This window comes from Lynx canadensis, chromosome B1 (genome assembly GCF_007474595.2).
Source record: "Lynx canadensis isolate LIC74 chromosome B1, mLynCan4.pri.v2, whole genome shotgun sequence".
Taxonomy (NCBI): Eukaryota; Metazoa; Chordata; class Mammalia; order Carnivora; family Felidae; genus Lynx; species Lynx canadensis.
Window position 1 is genome coordinate 123,869,885 of NC_044306.2, and position 23,176 is coordinate 123,893,060.

At 38.2% G+C, this 23,176-nt stretch overlaps 1 protein-coding gene across 3 annotated transcripts in view; it reads right to left on the bottom strand.

The window, feature by feature from the left end:
- The window catches only part of RAP1GDS1 (Rap1 GTPase-GDP dissociation stimulator 1), a 179,035-nt gene extending 159,478 nt beyond the window's left edge, over positions 1-19,557 (bottom strand). The window contains exon 1 of one of the 3 annotated variants that reach the window (XM_030313403.2): positions 19,389-19,557. In XM_030313403.2, the coding sequence (XP_030169263.1) occupies positions 19,389-19,392 (4 nt within the window). In that variant the 5' untranslated portion in view covers positions 19,393-19,557. The remainder of the gene's footprint in view (positions 1-19,388) is intronic. The other 2 variants (XM_030313402.2, XM_030313401.1) reach the window with 2 other exon arrangements.
- Positions 19,558-23,176: the final 3,619 nt, after the last annotated feature.

The following is a 23,176-nucleotide window of genomic DNA, read 5'->3' on the forward strand; positions in this document are numbered from 1 at the left end:
GGAGACATTCTAGGAACATAAAAAAAAAAAAAAAAATCCCCCTCTTCTTTCCAAAGGTTTGCTTTTAGCTTACATTTAGGGTAATAACACTAGAGATACTTTTCCCCTTCAGTAGGAATGATTTGCTTAATTCCAGATTATAGACTGTGTGTGTGTGTGTCTGTGTGCGTGTGTGTGTATCTTGGATGACAGATGTGCCAGCAACCCTACATAAGCTTTTACTGTTGTAATTTCAGAGTTCCTCTCCTGTGGTGCAACCCTGCTGTATGTACTAAAATGCTCTCTAAATAACAAGCTATGTTGTATGATGTATATACTTCATGTTTCTTGTCAGGATATTTATATATACATATAAATTTAACATTTATATGTTAAATTTAAAATGAGAAATTATGTGAGAAAAGACAAAGAATATTAGCTCTTTCAGTGAAAAATATCATAACGTATCAGGTCATGAATGCTGTGGATCAAGTGAATAATACATTAACAAGATAACCTCAAGCTTCTTTTTGTTCAATGATATGAACTAAAGGCTGACCTGGCACCAGACGCTGCACTAAGTGCCAAAGATACAAACATGAATATAGATAGCACAGTTATCACAGTTAGAAAAACTTTTTGTCCCCCCTTACTTTCGATTTTATTTTGGGTGGGAATTACCTTCACATATCCCAGTTCACTCCCAGAAGCAATCAATGTTAACATTTTCTTGTGCATTCTTCTAGAAGCACCTTGTGTGTGTGTGTATGTGTATATAGATGTACACATATGTATATGCATGTGTATATATATGCAGTTATTTATATTTACAAACACACACAAACTTTAAAGCACAGTCCATCCAAATGTTACTACAATACTGATTATCTTCTGCATGGTAATAGCCTTAATAAAAAGTACCATTATTATGACAATAATATTTTAGAAAATCATAATAATGGCCCTATAACTGAAATCCCTTGGTAAATGTACAACAAAGTATTATTTTATTATTTGGTGGTAATAAATGTAGAAATCCACAGTCCCCCAAAAAGTGATAGGAAAGACACAAATTCAAAATAATTTTGCCAAATATACTAATATGAGGTTATTATTATAAGATTAACATTAAAACTGGTATTAAGGATAACTACTAAGTTTTAATTTGGAAAGATGAATATAGATATTCCTTTGTTCCTATCAGGTTTTATTAGGCTACTGTGTTTTGAGAAAAAAAAAAAATACACAAATTTTGGTGTGGCTGGGTGGCTTAGTTGGTTAAGCATCCGACTTTGGCTCAGGTCATGATCTCACAGTCTGTGGGTTCAAGCCCCATGTCAGGCTCTGTGCTGACAGCTCAGAGCCTGGAGCCTGCTTTGGATTCTGTGTCTCCCTCTCTCTCTGCCCCTCCCCTGCTCATGTTCTGCCTCTGTCTCTCTCTCTCTGTCTCTGTCTCTCTCAAAAATAAATAAACAAAAAAAATTTTTTTTAAATACACAAATGTTAGTGGTAACTATCCTTACTAAGAGTATTGACAGTTTTTATTAGCCAAACAGGTAAAGTTTACCATAAAGCAATAATGAAACTGTTTAAACTGTTTAAACATGCATATTTCTTTTCTGGCAGCAAATATTTCTTCAAGGGAATCAATGTCAAGTAAAAGACAATTAAATAAACCACAGGGAAATGCTATTTACTAGACAAAATTCTCTGTTAGGCCATCTTTGTTTAAAATGAAAAGAAAAACCCCGTAAACATTTATTCATCAGGTAGTTCCCACTTTGGAAAGTTTTAATAGCAATCCGTTTCTTACTGAAACAATGTATCTTTCAGGTTTTATAACTGTTCCAATTATTATTGTTACATTAACAACCCCCTCACCCCCCTCAAACTTCATGGCATAAAACAAAAGCCATTTTATTGAACTCACAGATTCTGTGAACCAGGAATTCATAAAGGGCACACTGAGGATGGTTTGTCTCTGTTCCACAAGGTCTGGGGCCTCAATGGAGAGTTCCAAAAGATAGGGGTGTGTCTCCAAGAGTGACTAAATAGCAGGGGCTGGCATCATCTGAATCATTTGATGGTTCTGGTGACTGGACTAAAAGGACTTGGAAGGTTATGAATGCCAACCTGAGACCCGAGGCTTCCAGATGGCCTGGCTTCCCCACAGAATGGTAGCTACAGGGTCAGACTTTCAGGGCTCCAAGCAGGTCAGTATTTCCACAAACAGTATGGAAGCAACATTTTTTACTATCAGGCCTAGGAAATGATAGAACACTTATGGTGCATTCTATTGGTTACAAGTGAGTCACAAGCATGCTCATTTTAAACAGGAAGAGAACTCCCCAGCTCTCAATGGGGAATGGCAAGTTCTTGAAAAATATGTGTGGGGAAAGAGATATTGTTGTGGCCATCCTTGGAAAGCACAATCTGCTATAATAATTTGATATTCGGTATACTGATTTGGTTAAAATAACACAACCAACAGCATTAGATCCTTTGATTGCTTTTTCATCTGAACACAAGATACAGTTTCCCAAAAAAATGTATGTTCACCTTTGGGAATAGAAATTAAAATTTATATAGTTATTATTTCATCAATATTTGTAACTACCTTGTGAAATAGGTGTTATTGTTATTGTCCATATTTTAATGGAGAAAGTTGTATCTGAAAGCTGAATAACTTGCCCAGAAAGATAAGTGCCAAAGGTGGGATAAATCCAGACACATGTGTCTTCAATGTCTAGGCTCTTTCCAGTGAACAGGCAATCTTCACAGTACCAGGTTAAATGAAACTCATTCATATTTCATGAATATCAGAACTGTGCAAAGCAAGGAGTGCCTATATTTTGCTTTATGTAGACGTAAATTCTTCAAAAATTAATTTATAACCCAACCGTGTTAGGTAGTTTTATGAGCTAACAACTGTCTATATATGTGAATGTGTGCAAGACAGAAAAGAAAAGAGAGGAAGAGAGGAAGGAAGGAAGGAAGGAAGGAAGGAAGGAAGGAAGGAAGGAAGGAAGGAAGGGGGAAGGGAAGAAAAGAGAGAAGGAAGGAAGGAAGGAAGGAAGGAAGGAAGGAAGGAAGGAAGGAAGGAAGGAAGGAAGGAAATCACAATGAGATGTACCAGGAGCAGTCTCTGCCATAGTATCTCAAGGGCAGTACCAATGCTGGATACATACTCCAGCTTTCATTAAGTGTTAAATAGAAAAATAAATTCTAAGAAAAATTTTCTAGATCACTGTAAGTAATGAGCGCTTGTATATTCTTGAGAAGTTTTATTAGGTGCTTAAAAGGTAAATATGATCTATTCTCTTATTTAAATTCTTTGGTCTCTGCGTTTTCTCTTTCAAGAATCCAAACTATATCCTTATCTGTTTCTGTTACTCATTTCTTTTATGTTATTATCTTACAGTTAGAGGTTAAGCTTTTCAAAAGCAAAACTGTCACTGCTTGCATTATTTGTCACTTTCTGTATTGCCTAATAGGATAGTCCTGTGTTTCTGATCTGACTGATGTTGTTTTATACAAACCACATAAAAGCCAGAAATGTGACACAATACAGTTATTCTTTCTTGGAGCTTCACACTACCCTTCCCAAAAACGCATTCTTGCAACTAAAAGGAAATTAAGTTAATCAGCTCATATAAAAGTCCTGTCATTATTATAATTTTGTTGTTAAAGATAAACTAACACCTATATTTCTGTAAAATAAATATTTCAGTGTAAGCTTTGCTTCTTTATAAGGATCAGTGTCATCTTTTATAATGGAGCTACTGGAGGAATCTTCAAAATGGAATATTTTTTGTAAGAACTAAAGGAAACAGTTTTTCATTCCTGACAAATTTCTTGTTAAAAATAATCTTGGTGTAAACTTCTCACAGCTTTGAAAGCAATTTTTTGTTAAAGTACAATGATTCCTGTTTTTTTTCTTTTCCTGACTATAAAAACAAAATCCGCACACATAAAAAAAGGGGAACTTACTAGTTACTTGAAATTATTTTTATAATTTTGTGTAATTCTTTTTTACATAATTTTAAATTTAAACTGTTGCTTTAAATACTTTAAAATTATGTAATTCTATGTAATTCATTTGATATAATTATTTTAAATAATTTTATATAATCCTTATATGTTAGAAAATGCTTTCTAATATGTACAAGAAAATAATTTTTTAGAAACAATCTAGCAGCCTATTGCACTTTGATGACTTTTTAAAAAATACCATACCATCATTTTCCCTAGTAAGTGTATTTAATGCTCAAGGGCATCCCCCCACACACACAAAAAAGGGAAAAAAATACAATAGATCTGGGTCTGGGGGTTGGTCAGCCTTTATTAAGTAACTGAGTGTGAAGGATTCCTTATTACGAGTTGTATTAGTTCTTTATGAAATGAGCTTTTTCCCCCTTCCATTTTTATTTGAAATCTATTATCTGGTTCTTATTCAATAATAATGATAATATTTTAAGGATACAGATAAAATGAGGGCTTAAAGAGCTTAAGTAACTTGCTAAAGGCTATACTACAGAATTAATTTATGAAAGAGGAGAGATTCTATCCTCTATTTCTCTAATTCCTTGTATCATTCTGATCAACTGCAGATTAAACCATGATTGATGGCCAAATGAATACAATTAACTCTTTGGTAATTCAAAAGTTGTAACAGAAATCTCAGAGATCACAAATTCAAATACCTGTAAGGGCCATATGCCACAACAACAAAACGAAGATAAAAATCATATGAAAATCTCAACAGATGCACAAAAACATGACAAAATTTAACATCTGCTCATGATAAAAACTCTAAACAAAGTGGGGTTAGAGAGAACATACTTCAACATAATAAAGGCCACATGAAAAACCTACAGTTAACATCATATCTAATGGTGAAAAATTGAGAGCTTTCCCTCTAAGGTTAAGAACAAGACAAGGATGTACACTCTCATCATTTTTAATCAACATAGTACTGTAAGTCTTGGCCACAGTAATCAGACAAGAAAAATAGAAGAAGCATCCATTTTGGTAAGGGAGAAGTTAAACTGTCAGTATTCACAGATGACATACTATACATAAAAAAAAAAACCTTAAAGACCCTACCAAAAAAGTAACAGAAGTAATAAATGAATTCAGTAGAGTAGCAAAACACAAAATTAATAACAAGAAATTGGTATCTTTTCTATACACTAATAACCAAACAGCATAAAAAAGAAATTAAGAAAACAATTCCATTTACAATTGCACCAAAGACAACAAAATACCCAGGAATAAAACTTAACCAAGGAAGTGAAAGATCTGTACTCTGAAAACTATAAAGCTGATGGAAGACATTGAAGATCACACAAACAAATGGAAAGATAGTCCATGTTCATGGATTGGAAGAATTAATGCTGTTAAAATATCCATACTATCCAAAACAATCTTCAGATTAAATGTATTCCCTATCAAAATACCAATAACATTTTTTACAGAACTAGAACAAAGAATCCTAAAATTAGTATGGAACTAAAGACTCTGAAGAGCCAAAGTAATCTTGAGGAAGAACAAAGATGGAAGTATCATAATCCCAGATTTTACGATATACTACAAAGCTGTATTAATCAAAACAGTATGGTGCTGGCATAAAAATGGATCAATGGAAAAGAATAGAAAGCTCAGAAATAAACCCACAATATGGTCAGTTAATATTATATGTTTTATATTATATATATTATACACATATATAGCCAATTAATGTATGACAAAAGAGGAAAGAACATACAATGAGGAAAAAAAACAGTCTTCTCAATAAATAGTGCTGGGAAAACTGGACAGCTACATGCAAAAGAATGAAACTAGAGCACTCTCTAACTCCATACACAAAAATAAACTAAAAATTGATTAAAGACCTAACTATGAAACCTGAAACCACAAAAGTCCTACAAGACAGCATGGGGAGTAATATCTCTGACATTAACCACAGCAATATTTTTCTAGATATGTCTCTTCAAAGAAATTAAGACTACATACATACATGCACATACATACGTATACATACATACACATACAAAAAAGCTTTTACACAGCAAAGGAAATCATCAACAAAATAAAAAGACAACCTACTAAATGGGAGAAAATATTTGCAAATAATATATAGGACAAGGGTTTAATATCCAAAATACATAATACATAAAGAACTTATATAACTCAACACCAAAAAAACAAATAATCCAATGAAAAACTGGGCAGAAGATACAAACACACATCTCCAAAGAAGACATACAGATGGCCAACAGACACATGAAAAGATGGCTGTCATCTTGGCCAAATGTCAGAATGGCTAAAATCAAAAGACAAGAAATAAAAAGTGTTGGCAAAGATATGGAGAAAAAGGAGCCCTCATGCACTGCAAGGGGGAATGTAAATTGGTACAGCCACTGTGGAAAACAGTATGGAGGTTCCTCAAAAAAGTTAAAAATAGAAATACCGCATAATCCAATAACTCTACTACTGGGTATTTACCCAAAGAATACAAAAACATTAACTGAAAAGATATATGCACCCCTATGTTTAATCAGCATTATTTACAATAGTTGAGATACAGAAGAAACCTGAGTGTTCGTCAGCAGACAAATGGATAAGGAAGACGCAGTGTACACATACCCACCACACACACACACACACACACACACACACACACACACACACACACACACACACATATATACAGGAGTATTACGCAACCATAAAAAAGGACATCTTGCCATTTGTGACAACATGGATGGACCCAGAGGGTATAATGCTAGGTGAGTTAAATCAGACTAAGAAAGACAAATACGATATGATTCCATGTGGAATCTAAAACAAACAAAACAGATAAACAAAAAGCAGAATCAAATCTATAAATACAGAAAATTAAAAGATAGTTGCCAGATGAAAGAGGTATACTCAAATTAAAAAAAAATAATAAACTAAAAAATAAAGTACAAATGAACAGGTTAAAAAATATCTTCCAGATAGAGTACTGAGTGAAATTTGTAGGATTTAAAATAATAGGAAGAAGTACTGGAGACCCCACACCTTGCCTAAGGACACTATCATTAACTGTCACCAATAGGAATACAGGCTCAGGAATCTTAAATTTTTAATTTTTCAAGAAAAATTTGCAAAATAGATTTCTATCAGAAATTTCATGTTATTTAAATGTTGACTAATTCCAATTTCTAAAACTTCTCTAACAAAACCCATCTGCAAAGTATATTTGGCCCGTTGGCTGGTGGTTTGCAAGCTCTATTATAAACATGACTATAATCACTATAGTATAATGCTGTTAATTAAGAAGACTGACCTAAGTCTGCAGTGACTCCATGACTTGAACAAACAAGTATTACTGAATGCCAACAAGAAATATGAAACACTGAGTGACTAAAATTGTATTAGTGAATGTGTTATAGGAGTCCAAGAAGTAACAGGTATCCAGAGAAATAAGAGGTCTGAAGTAGCCTTCATGAGCTAGACAATGGAGAATGAATAAGAACAGAGGAAAAAAGTTACTCTAGGAGGAGGAATAACGTGAACAAAGGTATACTGGTGTTATCACTGACAAAGAATATTTCAGAGTCAGTGATTATCAAAGGAAGATGTATTTCAGAGAGAGAAATATAAGAAAGGTAACAGATTTCTATGACTTTTGAAAGCTCAGCCAAGTTTAGACAAGATAGGATAGTCAGTTCAAGTAGTAGTAGATCTTGAGAAGAATGATATAATCAGTGCAGTATCTTTTTACTAATCTAAAAGTTAATCTGGTTGTAGCATGTAGAAAAGACTGGAGAGCACAGAGTCTAGTAGTAGGGAGGCCAACTAAGAAATGGTCTCAGTAGTACAGGAATGAAGAGATGAGGACCTAGACTTTAGTAATAAAAATGTTACAAAGGGAAGAGTTTTCCACTAACCTATTTACATGAGTGAATCCTTGAAGTTAGCTCATTTCTGTGTGCATGTGTGTATAGGTATGTGTATTTGTGTATGTGTACAGATGTGTTTTTTTTCATTAACAAATTGGAGCTGGCCTGGTATAATGAAGAGAACACTAGCAGAGGAGTTAGGAAATCAAGATTCTAGATCTGACACTACCCCTAACTCAATGTGTGAACTTGGGCATGTCTCTTAGCCTCCCTAACCCTCAGTTCTCTGCCCTGGACAGAAAGATACAGAGCCATGATGTCATTGTTGGAGGCCCTGGATCTTACAATTCGAAAAACCATTAACAATCTTAAGTCCAGATGACCCTTGCACAACAGAGGTTTGAATCACACACAGGTCCACTTATACGTGAATGTTTTTTCAATTAATACAGTACAGCACTGTAAGTGTATTTTCTCTTACGGTTTTCTTTTTTAAAATTTATTTGAGAGAGAGAGAGAGCATGTGCGCGCGAGTGGGGGAGATGGGGTGAGAGAGAGAGAATCTTAAGTAGGCAACCATGCTCAGTGTGGAGCCCAAGGCAGGGCTCCATCCCACAACCCTGGGATCATGAACTGAGCCCAAATCAAGAATCAGACGCTGAACCAATTGAGTCATCCAGGCACCCCCACCTTTTGATTTTCTTAATAACATTTTATTTTCTTTAGCTTACATCATAAGAGTACAGTATATAATACATACAACATAAAAAAATATGCATGGGGCACCTGGGTGGCTCAGCTGGTTGAGTGCCTGACTCTTGATTTCAGCTCAGGCCAAAATCCCAGGGTTGTGGGATCGAGCCCCACATGGGACTCTTTGCTGAGGATGGAGCCTGCTTAAGACTCTCTTTCTCCCCCCGGCTTGTGCTCTCTAAAGCAAAAACAAAAACAAAAAAAATAGGGGCACCTGGGTGGCTCAGTGGGGTTAAGCGTGTGACTCTTGGTTTCGGCTCAGGTCATGATCTTACAGTTCATGGGTTCAAGCCCCATGTTGGGCTCTATGCTGATAGCTGCGGAGCCTGCTTAGGATTCTCTGTCTCCCTCTCTCTCTACTTCTCCCCACTCACTCGCGCGCTCTCTCTCAAAATAAAATTTAAAAAATATGTTAATTAACTGCTCTTAGTCAGGATTCCAGTCAACAGGTTATTAGTAGTTAAGCTTTACAGAGAATCAAAAGTTATATGTGGATTTTCAATTGTGTGGGAGGTCCATGCCACCATTTTCCATGTTGTTCAAGGGCCAGCTATCTTTAGATAAAAATCTAATTGCTGGATTCTTTTAAAAGTCCCCAAATCTGGCTTCCCTGGGTCCACATTCCTACACGGCAAAAACGGTTGGAGTGCAGTAGGGAACTCCTATTGTAGGTTAGGCACATACCCTCTAGTTTGCCATAGTCTCCTCATTTCCTGTTGTATCTTCACCTTGAGGCCCAGTGTTAGTTGCCATTCATCATGCTTTCATTGCTATTCTTATTATAGTAGAGAGATATTTTTCTAACCTTTGTCTTTTATCAAAAGAGAGAAAATGAAAAACAGACAATTTTTAAGAAAAGTGAGAGGAAACATACATCTTTATGAAAATAAAAAATATTCCTTGGGTGCCTAGGTGACTCAGTCAGTTAAGCATCTGACTCTTTATCTTGGTTCAGGTCAACTTCTCATGGCTCGCGAGTTCAAGCCCCACATCGAGCTGTGCACTGACGGTGCAGAGTCTGTTTGTGTTTCTCTCTCTCCCTCTCTCTCTGCCCCTCCTCTGTTTGCTCTCCACCTCTCTCTCTCTTTCTCAAAATAAATTAATTTTAAAAAATATTCCTTTCAATTTAGTATGTGAGGAAAAAATTGCACCTGTGTCAAAAGCTTACCACTTTACCCCTCTTTAATCATATAGCTTCTTCATTTGAGTTTGGGAACCCTGCTAGATGTGTTGGAGAGCTACTGAAAAAAATATATCTAAGAAGTGAAATGATCAGATTCACCTTTTAAACAGAGTACTCTAGCAGCATGTAAAAACTGGTTAAGAGGGGAAATGCTGGGGGAAAGAACATCTGTTACAGAAGAGTAAGAAGATTTCAAGGGGTAATAAACCCTTGAACTGGCATGTTTGCAGCGGAGAAAAGAGGAGAGGGCTGATTCAAAGAGGCAGAACTGTTAGAACTTAGGGAATCCAATGGATGTTATAATGACTAGATTTTAGGAACGGTTGACTGGATAGATAGTGATACCATTTACTGAGCTAGGGAATTCACAGGGAGAAAAAGTCACCGGTAAAGATGAGGTAGTTTAGCATGACTCTATAGTAGAAGCAAGCAAACTACTCCTGTTTTTGAATAGTCTATAGGTAAAACAGTTTTACATTTGTAAATGGTTGAATAAAATCAAAAGAGAAATATATTTCATGATGTGCAAATTATATGAAATTGAAACTCAGTGTCCATAAACAAAGTTTTAGTGTAACACAACTTACTCCTGTATTTATTGTCTATATCTGTGTTCACATTATGATGACAGAGTTGAGTAGGTGAGACAGAAACCGTGGGTAGCACTTTCATCAGTTTGCCCTGTTGTCTGATGTGCTCCAAATTATGGACAGCACTGTGGATAGCACAGTTATGGCTGTCCACTGTTTCAAGTACCATGTCTACTGACATAACACAACATTTCACTTTGATCAAGTCAAAACAGGAAAAGCATACTTCAAATGTCATATTTTTAAGGTATTTAAAGTGGTATATGGATTAGTTTGTTATTGAATAAGATAGCAAACCACTGTATTGTGCAGTGACACTATAGCTATGCTAGAAAAATACAGCACTATATTATCAGACTAAGCCTTCATCATATTCACAATTCATAGGAAAGGGTCAGAGAAATTAGAAAACATAAAACATAATGGCTCATCACGGCCGAATTTCTTTTCAAAAATAAAAAATGAAAATGAAGTTGCAAATGAAGTAAGTTTGAGTGGCTCACTCATTAACCAAGCACGGAAATCTTAGTGAGCTCATAGTGAGCTAACGAAATATTTCGGGGGGTGGAGGGGGGGGGGATGCGGTGATTTGTTTGAGGCAGCCTTTCTGTGATGATAGCTACTTGAAGAGGTGAGGACACTAGGAACAATATAAATATTCAACTAAAAAATAAGGCAAATAATTTTGAAAGGTGTTCCTTGGTTCTTGATGAGCTGACCTGTATTAGTGACACTGCATGTTATCTGTGGAAAGACTGATGCTGAGTGTGAAGTAACTAAAGAAGTAGCTTCTATGAAGAGTCTGCATAGAATAGGCAAGAATATTTTCAAAGTTGAGAAAATATTAATTCAGTACAACCTGAAGTGGAATCTGCTAAGATGTGTTACAAATGATGATGGTAAAAATGTGAAGAACAGTAAAAGGCATAGCTGAACAAACTCACAATGTTTGTGGAAATGTAAGGTGGTTAAAGTCTATGCTTATTCATTACATTATTTATTGGCAGGCATTTTATAAGGAAGATATTTTAAATTATCATGCCAGGAGTATCAACTTCATTCACTCTCATTGATTTAACCACTGTCAGTTCTGTGTACTTCGATAAGAATTAGAAGCCAAATATCCTGACTTACCTTGTCACAGAGCAGTTTAATGGCTTACCAATGGTACAGTTTTATCGTGATTTTTTAGCAGAAAGGTGAGAATGCAGGGTGCATGGGTGGCTCAGTAAGTTAAGCATCTGACTCTTGATTTCTGCTCAGATCGAGTCCCACGTTGGACTCTGCACTGATGGTGCAGAGCCTGCTTTGGATTCTCTCCCCCCCCTTCCCTGCCCCCCCCCCAAATAAGTAAAACATTAAAAAAAAAAAGTGAGAATGAAATTTCTGGGGGAAAAATGCCACTATTATCAGACAATGAATGCCTCTGGAAATTAGATTTTGCTGCAGATTTGGTGTTTCCTAGAATTTGACCTGAAAATCAAGGCAAAATAGTGCTTATATGAGAAACATAACTATGTTAAGTCATTTTGACAACGTTGTTGGAAACACAAGTAACCATCAATCTGCTATATACCTTTCTCGTGCTGTCAAATGTTATACAATAAGATCTCCACACATATACAAATCTACAACAGATATATTTTGCAAGCTCAAACTACTGTTGCAGCACTGTTTTTCAGACCTTATTTCAGACGCAAATGAAACTTCCAAACATCAAAATCCATTTAAGTAACAGAGGAGTTTCTACTTTACTATTGTAAGCGGTTAATTTGCAATGTAGTAGCATGCTAAATGTTAAATGTCAAGAGAAGAATCTAAAAGATTCTATAATTCCTTCCATAGAAATGAATAGTCTCATTAATAAAATCATATGCCCATGGACGGATATACGGATACAAGCATTTGAGAGTACCTATCTGTGTGAAAACATGTTCCAAAGACAAAATCCATAAAATCACATTAAAGATCTGCATTAACAAATGAACATCTGGATCAATTTTGATGGCAGGGTAACTCTGAATCCCAATTAAGTGAAATGCTATCTCAAAAACAGAATTACAATATTTTCATTGGTAGACCTATATTGCAATAACTTTTGTTCAGTTAATGTTGTATTTTGAACATAGTCAATAAAATATTTGTGGATATTTGTTTTCTCTCAACATATATATTTTCTCTCTTATTTTTGATTTTGCCTCTTGGCCTAAATACTGACCATCTGACCCTTTATGTAAAAAGTCTGCAGGCCTATGCTCTATGGTGAGGCTATTAAAAGTGCAGCATCATCTGCCAATGTCTTGACAATGCAAATTCTCAGCCTACCCAACACCTACTTACCAAAATTTCTGAGGGCGGGCCTAGTAATTTTTTTTTAACAAATGCTACAGGATTCTTAAGCAAGCCAGAATTTGAGAATCACTGCTCTAAAACAAAATTTTAGAGACTGAGCTCTCTCCCCCTGGATAAATTACTTAATTCTCTGAATCGGTAGAATGGGGATAGTATCACCCACTTCATAGAATTGTTGAAAAGATTAAAATTAAATTTTAAAAATATGAGAAAGTGTAAAGTTTAACATAACTCATCAATAATTCTTATTAAACAGTAATAAATGATAATTATTAATCCAGTGGTATACCAGAACCCACCTGTACCAGCCCATGAGAAATGATTATTAAATTTTTAAGAATTTTCGAGGCAATTATTAAAACACACATTATTGAAAATTAAATCTTATAAACTTAAGTAAGTTATATTAAAACAAAGATATTACTACTCAAAACTCATTACTACTTAATTATTTTACTACCCTTTACTATTATCTGTGCTCACAGGTTCTTATATCTATATAGCGGATCCACCATATACTAGTGTGCTGTATCTCATCTCTTCCCAACCATGAATTCATAGGATATCAACAACCACCACAGATCAGGGCTTTTGTGGAGAAGGGTTTTTGGTTAAACATTAACCATCACACCTCTAGTTATCATTATTAATTATTACACAATAGTTTGCTTTTGAACTAAATGAGTTTGAATTAACTATGCATGTAGAGATGTCTAATAATCTCTTAGATGAAAAGACAGCCCAGACACACACACACACACACACACACAGGCACTAACAGCATACACATAGTAATTAAAATCATAAATATGGACAAAATTAAGCAAAAACAGCTTTTACAGAAGAGGCCAGATACATAGCCCATAAAGACAAAATTAATTTTCTGTACAAAAAGTTAGAAGGACTTTGGAGTTTGTAAGCATAGCCAATCATAGCTAGCAGCTCAATTTACTTCCACTTATCACTATCCTAATTCTCACTTTTAATGCCTGGAATGCTTCTAGCAACAAAAGTTGTATTATTATTATTATTGTGGATGTACTGAGAGAATGACATTACTCTGCATTTTGAATCCATATCTTAGCCAGTATGAGTAATGGTATTTAAGGCTGTCTGGTTAGACAAAGCTAACAGGTTGGTTCAAACCCTGAAGTGCTACCTCAAGTCGATATTACTCCAAAGAAAAATGAATTATATAAGTATGTTTATGGCATATTTAAGACATCAATGATACTGAGTACATTTTAAAGTTCAGTTTCACAGAATCATAGGATTTTATAACCAAAATAGACTTTATAACCTATTCTGGTATCTTCATTTATTATACCTCCTCTCTCCACAAGAAAGAACTATTTGCCAAGTTAAATGCTTAGGAAAGTATTTTAAATTAAGTGTTATCTGAACATGATTATCTAAAATTAACATGAAGTTCCCAAAGGAGTGGATCTTCCTTCTCCACTCTTCCTGATGTTTATGAGCAAGGATTAAAAAATTTAAGTCATTCTTATAGCTGTTGTTGGTGCCACCAATAACACCAGAATTGCCAAGTTCAAATTCAGGTGACTTGGAATCTCTGAAGAGGAAAACCATACTCTTTCCCAAAGGCAGCTAGAAGCTCCAACATTCCACTGTGAAAGTTAAAATCTACAGTTCACAAAATAAATTAGGGTTATTAAAACCTCCCAAATCATAGTACTAGATAGACTATGACTCTACCAAAGTTAATGATTTCAATTCTCCTATAAGTAAAAAAAAAAAAAAAAAAAAAAAAAAAAAGACATACACAACATAGATATAACGGCAACATAAGAAAAATTATTGAACTAGTCAATCTCTTTTAAAATAATAAATTTTAGTGATTATCAGTTTACAAAGATTTTTATCACTCTACTTTGCAAAGAACAAGTAAAAGTACTATTTTTTACTATTGATCTATGAAACCATTCCTGGACTTAGAAATACAAGAGAAAAAAAAAAAAAAGACTTATATCTAAAGCTAACACAAATTTATAGAGAAAAACAAAACTCCAGGAATTAAGAGTACAATTAGAGGCATACATACAACTAGAGAAATTCAAAATTCACAAAGACTAATAGTAAATAAAAAGTGATAAAACCATTCATCAGTGAAGAGTACACTTTATGTAAAATGTCATGTGAAATTATAAAACCATTTCTAAGCTCACTCTGTATGACAGATATTGCAAACATAAAAAGCATACTGTACTAAGACACAATGACATAAAAAATGGAATGTCAAAGAAATTTTGAAGCACTATGGTGAGATAACAAATTATTCTCAGGCAAGAAAATAGCATGTGTCATTCCATGTAAAGTGCAACATTTTAAAAATGTTTTTTAAAAACCTATGCTTACTTACAGATCTTTAAATAGGTCAAGGGATATAGCATGAATACATTGGGAATTCTTAGTTCCACTTACTCATTATCCAGTTAGCCTCTACAACTGACCTCCATTTCTAGCATACCTCTTAAAGCTGCTTTTTAGAAAATATACTGAGTAATATCCTAAGCAAACTACATCAACAAAGATCCTTTTCTCAGTCCTTATCACTGGTCTGAAGCAAAAGACATTATTGACCATTCTTTCATGAAACCAACCACATGCAGATTCTAGCCTTTCACTCCTACGTCCCTTCCAGTGTCAAATCATTCCATTCCACTTCCCTAACAATGGGTCATTCTTCAAGATTCTTACTTTGGACAAATTTTTTTCTTTCTCTCTGTTGTCTCTCAGCCTCCTACCTAACTTGAAATATCATCTCAGGAGATTTATGGGTAACTTCCAGATCTCTAGTTCAAAATCCTCTCTTAAGAGTTAAAATAACTGTTTGTTAATTTTTTTTTTTTTTTACCTAGTTTCAGTCAGTCAACAAATGGTTACTGCATGGCTACTATGTGTCAGACACTAGTGTTAGAAATGTATTCAAAACCTATTATAAGAATCCCTGTCATCAATGAACAGAGAATCTAAATGGCAAACTAAACAGTCCAATTCACCAGGTCCAAAACTAACGATTCACATTTCCTCTTCCAGTGGATTAAATATATATTAATAATTTTACATCTCTCTATTGCCCAGGTGACAATGTATGACTCCTTTCTCAATTCCATATTCAATAGGTTAGCAAGGAAATTCTGTTCTTTATTTGCAGTATTCTCTTCCCATTGTCACAGCCAAGTTCAGACCAGTAAATATTTTCACCCACACTGCAACAACCACCCTCTGAAGTGTTCTCTATTTTTTTATCTAATTCATCCTTGACTCAATTGACAGATTAATTTTCCTGAACCACAGACTTGATCCGTCACTTAACTACAGAAAAACATTTCACAGTCCCTCAATAGACAAGTCAAAGTCCAAAAACTTTTTCAACTTGTCATTTAAGGTCCTCCATTATCTGGTCTTTACCTATTAGTACTGAGGAAGGTGACACACACTCTTACCTTACCTTTTGCTCCAACCAAACATGGTTATTTAACCATATCCTGAAACTCCTTGAGTGTTCCCTCTCTAACTTCACTTATGCCATTTCTCTCCTCCCAACCCCCGGCCTGATTAACCGTCTCCATTCATTTTTACCTTTCAGAAGCTTAACCAACTTTTTTTGTTTCAAATAACATCATTTTTCTAAAACCTTTTCTCCATGCCCTGAATCTACAATACATGTAAATGTAAAGTTATTTTATATCACTTATACTTTATTTCTGTTATAGCTGTGTATGTACCATCTCATTCCTGTTAATATTATATGCAGCTTGAAATATGAATGTCTTATTCCTCTCTTTCCTCCCACAGTACAGTGTACATGGTTGATATTCAATAAATATTAAGTACATGTTGAATTTATAATAAAATATATACATTAAATAATAGCCATCACCCATAACATTATATAGGAAGTTTCTTTCACTTTCTTACAGGGAAAAATCACTGCCATGAGATTATTAAAAATCACCTTATTTATGGAGCGCCTTGGATGGCTCAGTCGGTTAAGCACCCAACTTCAGCTAAGGTCATGATCTCGCAGTTTGTGAGTTCAAACCCCACATCGGGCTCTGTGCTGACAGCTCAGAGCCCGGAGCCTGCTTCAGATTCTATGTCTCCCTTGCCCTCTGCCCCTCCCCCACTCGCACTCTGTTTCTTTCTCAAAAACAAACAAACATTAAAAATTTTTTTTTAAATCACCTTATTTATTTCTTGAGACGGCCTTAAAAAGTGATTTTTTTCCTACCATTAATCAAGATACCTTTTATGTATACACGAATTGTTATAACTTCCTTGGTTCAGAATATGAAATTGCTTTCCACGGTTTCAATTTTACATTATTGTATGTATCTAGTAATCATCCGATAAACCACCTTATCATTGAAAACAGCAGTGCAGAAGGAAATGGCTAGCCTGGAAGCTATTCCAAAACCTTTAGCTCTGAGAAGACCCAACTTTCTTTTTCTTTTCTTTGTTTTTTTTTAGTGAGAGAAGAGTAGTCATAGTAAAATTATACTTCTCTGTTCCCATTTCCTCCAAGCCTCCATGATAGTCACCAACTTGAATGTTTGTTCACAGCCCATACTTTCAGGTTCACAAACTGAAAATAATAGGTAGGTTTTAAGTTCAACAATGAATTCACCAAAGATTTATTGAATATCTACTATGTGGAAAGCACGGAGGGGTGGGGGGATACACAAAAATCAATAAGACATAATTTTCATCTTTTGGAACTCATGACTAAATGCTAACCACACACACACATAAACAACTCCATTATAAGGCAGATTATGTAAGTACTAAAAAGCCTCCAACAAGGTACAGAGTGCTATGGGAGATTGATTTAATCAAAGAGTATCTGAGAAGCTCCAAATAAGAGGTTTCTATCTGGCCATTCTTTGAAATCAAGCAATAACATTCAAGATTTTGAAGATTAATTATTTTTAAGTAAATAATTTTGTTTTAAGTATTTTTATTCATAAGTATTGCAACATAACTGAATTTTTTCTACTGAAAAGATTCTTACTCAACATGGAAGTTAAAATTTTATTTAAATGGATTTTGTAGCTCACCTTGAAACATGGGCAAATGTATTTTACAGGAGAAACTTGTGACCTACAATTAGGAGTAAATTTTTGAATGTTCAAGGAAAATTCACAATGTGTCCGATAATCTGAATTAATATTTATTTAAATTTGTACTCCTAGAGAAAAGCTAAGTACATATGAGCCACCCATTTCTACATAAATTTGTTCACCATGTCAATAGCACATCAAAAGGGGGAGAAAAACTGAACTGAAAATAAAATTCAGGGCCCCAGATTCATTTTTCATTCATATCACCTCCTGCAACACTAGCCTCAAAAGTCTGAAACAGAGCTTGGAGCATTTGCTTTCCCAGTAAGCTCCATCGACACCATTTCTAGATTTAGATACTTCCTTGAAGATTCTGAGTTGCCACGACCTAACTCTAGTTGTGTTGAGCACTGTATTGACAGATCAAAGAACCACACTCATTTTAGGCTTAAAATAACCTGCACGGAAGGGGTAGGAGAATCCGAGTTGACAGATGCCAATGGAGCAAATTTTAAAAAGAGGAAACGGTGATAACAGTGGAAGCAAACTGGGAACATGTAGCAGTATGCTATTCCGAAATGCTACTATTAAAAAAAAATAATTGCAGAATTAATCAGACGTTTTTGTAATTACTGAACTTAGTATTTAAGCAATATGTTATGAAAAAATTTTAAGATAAATTACATGCAGTTTTAGAAAATATATTTGCTTTTAAATATCTCATCCAAAACAATCTCTTGAGATTAACCAGACATACAAAGGAACTAAAATCAGATTATGTAGATGTAGGCAGGCTAAGCTGGGAACGAAGAACTAACACGTAAGTTCGGTAACATGTTACAGGGTGCGTTTCCTCCTACAGTAGACAGGCGAAGGAACCAAGAAAATGGGCTGAGCACAGGAATATTGCACACTGTAGTCACCCAACACTAATTCAACAGCTAGCGGCTCTATGCATCCTTCCTCACGTTCCTCGTGGCCTCTGACAAGTCATCCTTTCAACCCATGAGGCTGTCCGCTCTCCCCCATCAAAAATAATTTCCGTGCACGTTGTACAATCGCCCTGACAAACTACTTGCTCGCACTTCCCCGCCTCGGGATGAACAGTCCCCAAGATGGGGAAAGGTCGCCCTGACAGGGAAGTTAGGCGAAGTGGTCTCTCTGGCGGTCCGACCGAGCCTCCAGCCCAGCAGACGCCGGGGAAAGGAAGCGGGCGGCCTCCGGAGAAACGGGGATGGGGCAGGCAGAGGAGGCTAGCCCGCGAGGCAGGCTCCGCGGTGCCCGGGCACCCGCTCGGGCAGGAAGAATGGAGGAGGGGAGGCGAGGCAGCGAGGTGCCCGAGAGCCGCGGCCCGACCCCACCCCGCGCTCGGGACCCTCCCAGCCCCGGGACCCGCGTGCGTTCCGCGTGCGCCGACTCTCCCCGGAGGAAGAGCCACTGTATTACACCCGTGGATTTGAGAAATCTGGCAACTTTGCGCGAGGAAGGCTTCCCACCCTGCAACACGCCGAGAAAGAGAAAAATGTCAGGCGATGACGGGGGAGGAAGGATGACTTACCCATGTTCCTCCCAGAGGGTGAGGAGCCAGCAGGGCGAGGCGAAGGTCTCCGGTGCGGGCGGCGCGGCGCTGTGTCCTCCCTCTACCTCTGTCTCTCCCGCAGCCAGGGAGGGACCCGCGGGGGGCGGCCGCCGGGGAGGAGCAGCTGCTGCTGCTGCTGCTGCTGCAGGCGGCGCGGCCGCGGCGGGGACGAGCGGCGGGGGGCGGGGCGGGGCGGGGCGGGGCGGGCGGGCGCAGCCTGCGGCGGGCGCGGCTCCGAGCGGGCGGGCGGCGGAGACGCCGAGCCGACTTGAGGAGCGCCTGCCCTGACTCGCGGCCCGGGAGCGCCCCGCCCTCCCCGCCGAGCATGCTCAGTACCTCCCTCTTTTTTTTTTTTTTTCCTCCACTCCAGAGGCAAGTGATTCTGAGCGTGCGGGTGGGCGTGTTTGCGGACCAGCTGCAGCCGCCGCGGAGGAGCTTGATGGCGACCGCCTGCGGTGCGGTGGGTGGGCCGGGAGAAGGCAAGGCAAGGGGATACGGAGTCCCGAGTGCTACCATCTGGCCTGCCCCGGCTTGCTCTCCGACCCCGCCAGTCCACACCCGGAAAACCGACCCATGTTCTTTACGGGACAACCCGGTTGCACAGGCGGGAATTTCCCGGAGACGCTGGGCCGCCTCACACCCGGGAGGGTGGTCGAGAAGCAGAGCGGGCACATTGCAATGAAGCTGGAGTGGACGCATAGGCGATAAGGCCAGCACCTCTGAGAGAGAGACAGATACCCGAGGACGCCCGTTTTCCGAGCAGCCTGTGGGCCCGCTGAGCACAGAGCAGGGAGGTGGTCGCTGGGAGGGCGCTTAATGTTAGCGGGCGTAACGGTGGGACAGTTAGGGCTGTCTTGGCTGTGGCTAGTTTAAAAACAGAGAGGTCTGGGCAGTCGAGAACAGTGACCGCCCCAGGATTTCCTTCAGGGAGTCAGCTGTTCTTCCGACATTAGCGCGGCCTTCCATTCCCCCGAGACGCCTCAACAGCCTTTTAACTGGGGTGCCCTCGGGCTCCACCCTACCGCGAGGGCACACCCCTCTCCCTGGGACGGTGGCGGGAACATGGTTACCAGGCAGGAAAATAAAAGTCTAGCTGAGTTAGCGGCGGCCCCGCCCAGTCGGCCGGCCGGAGTTTCCCCCGGCCGCCGGGCCGCTGCGGGTTCCCGGCACCGCCCCCTCCCCCCCCCACGCCCAGCCCCAACAGCTGCGGGAAAAGCCTGAGCAGGGGCGCGCTCTTTGGACGGCGCCCTCCCGACTGGGCATGCGCGCAAGACGCCAGGTTTTTGGTTCTTCTGCCCGGAGGGAGGAGGCTGGAGGAAAGGTTCTTTTTCTCCACACTCTGGTCTTGCCCAGACCCCTCGTAATCGTGGTAAGGAATCAGCTCGCTCTCCCCAGACAGCAGCACCCGCACTCCTGCAGGGGAGAGGGCCACAGCAGTACAACCTGTGGAAGTGAGATGCTGCATAGCTGAATCGGGCTTGCTTTTCCCTTTCAACTTTATTCTTTCAATTCAATGTTGAGAAAAAGGCGCTTTCTCTCTCTTAATCCGGGCCGTCCTCCGCCCCGCTCCCCCGCCCACAGCTAGATCAGTTTCCGTTTATTCCATACAAGCACACAAGTCAGAAGCGCCTTCTAATTCTTAAGTAGAGAGCAGATTTTATGTGAGTTTTCTAAAACAAAAATGAAACACGATAATTAAAAAGAGAGAGGTTTGGTAAAACAAGAAAATACAACTGAACTACAGATATCCAAGCTATTGGGCTTTTCTGATGCATAAAGACAATCAGGCACATCACTCTTCTGCACCCTTTCCCTTTCTGTGATAAAAGAGTGCTCTTGGTGTTTGCCTTAAAATAATCTAACACGCCGAATTAGTTTCTTACCGCTGCTGTAACTAAGTGTCACAAACTGTGTGGCTTAGAATAGAAATTGAAGGTCCCACAGTTCTAGAGGCCAGAAGTCTGAAATTAAAGTGTTGGTGGGGCCATGCTCCCTCTGAAGGCACTTAAGGATCTCTTCCAGGCCTCTCTTAGCTTCTGTAGGTCGTTGGCTTGGGGTGGCATAGCTCCACAATCTTCATGGCATGTCTGTTCAAATGTTCCTTTTTTATAGGACGCCAGTCATGGTAGATTGGAGGCCCAACTACTCTGGTGTGACCTCATCTTTAATTAAATCTGCAATGACCCTATTTCCAAATAAGGTTAAACTTTGAGTTACTAGGTGTCAGGTCTCAAACATACAAATTTGCAGGGGACAGGACTCAATCCATAACACACCAATGCAAGCTACACACATACACACCCCCCTGCCATATTCCCTATTCATTTTGGAGACACACACCATGTTTCACATTCATTTTGAACCTCTCCAGATCACTGTGGGGTCTTTGTATTGCTGCTTTTCATTTTTTGTCTTTCTCTTTTCTTATTCATTAATCTCTCCCAGATTCTCAAATTTACTTGCTTCAGTTTTCCTGCTACTTCCTTTTCTTATACATTACAGTAATTTCTAAGAGCATTTTCTATCTTTCATTAGGATATACAAATTGAAACTAGCAAAAGCTGCTTCAGCAGCTTTGTGACCTCCTACCTGACACTACTTTAAGTGCTTTTTTTGGTTCTGCTTGAATCCATAAACCATCCCCTCAGCACTCCTACCAATTAAAATTACAGGGCTGTCTAGGCAGACTGCATACAGTGAGGCCCAAAGCACTGGTATATCGGTAGTGAGACCCAATACTTAATGCTACATGCAGAAGTGGACCAATGTAACACCTACCTTTTCACACTGAACACTAGTTCTCCTCACCTCACCTTTCTTCTCCTATTATAGGAATATGACCTTTTTCTCTTCATCTTTTTATTCAAAAGTTACCTGCATGCGGGATTCCTAGCCATTTTATCTAAAATTTCAACATTCCCACTTTATATCCTGAATTCCATACTAATTTTTTCCTTAGCACTTACCTCTAAAATAATATATATTTTGCTTATTGGTATGCACCCCCATTTAAATTTAAGCTCCCTAAAGGCAGGGATTTTTGTCTGCCTTATTTGCCCTTGTATCCCCAGGGCCAGTACAATGCTAGTACACAGCAAGTGCTCAATAAAAATTTTTTGTATGAATGAGTCTTCATTCTCTCAGAGTTTTTATCCTGAAAGAGAGAAAGAATGGTGTTAATATTCATTTGATAAATTCTAGCGCTTTACCAAGTAAAATTAGTTATTCAATAAATATTTATAATTGATGATGATGATAATGCCTGCTATCTGTGTTGTTTCTATCCTGAACTATGAGTCTTCTGCTAGGTGGTTACTGGTCTTTGTATTAGTTTCTTCTCTATTGACTAATAGAAATTTACTGAGTGCCTACGATACAGGCACTATGATACTAGGCACTAGGGATAAAAAATAAACAATGGCCCCTGCCCTCAAAAAGCTTACACATTAGGGGTGCCTGGATGCCTCAGTCAGGTAAGCGGCCAACTCTTGGTTTTGGCTCGGGTCATGATCTCACAGTTTTGTGAGTTTCAGCCCTATGTTGGGCTCTGCCCTGACAGTACAGAACTTGCTTGGGATTCTCCCTCTCTCTCTGTCTCTCCTCCACTCACAATGTCTCTTGTTCAAAATCAATAAACTTTTTTTTTTTTTTAATTTTTTTTTCCACGTTTATTTATTTTTGGGACAGAGAGAGACAGAGCATGAACGGGGGAGGGGCAGAGAGAGAGGGAGACACAGAATCGGAAACAGGCTCCAGGCTCTGAGCCA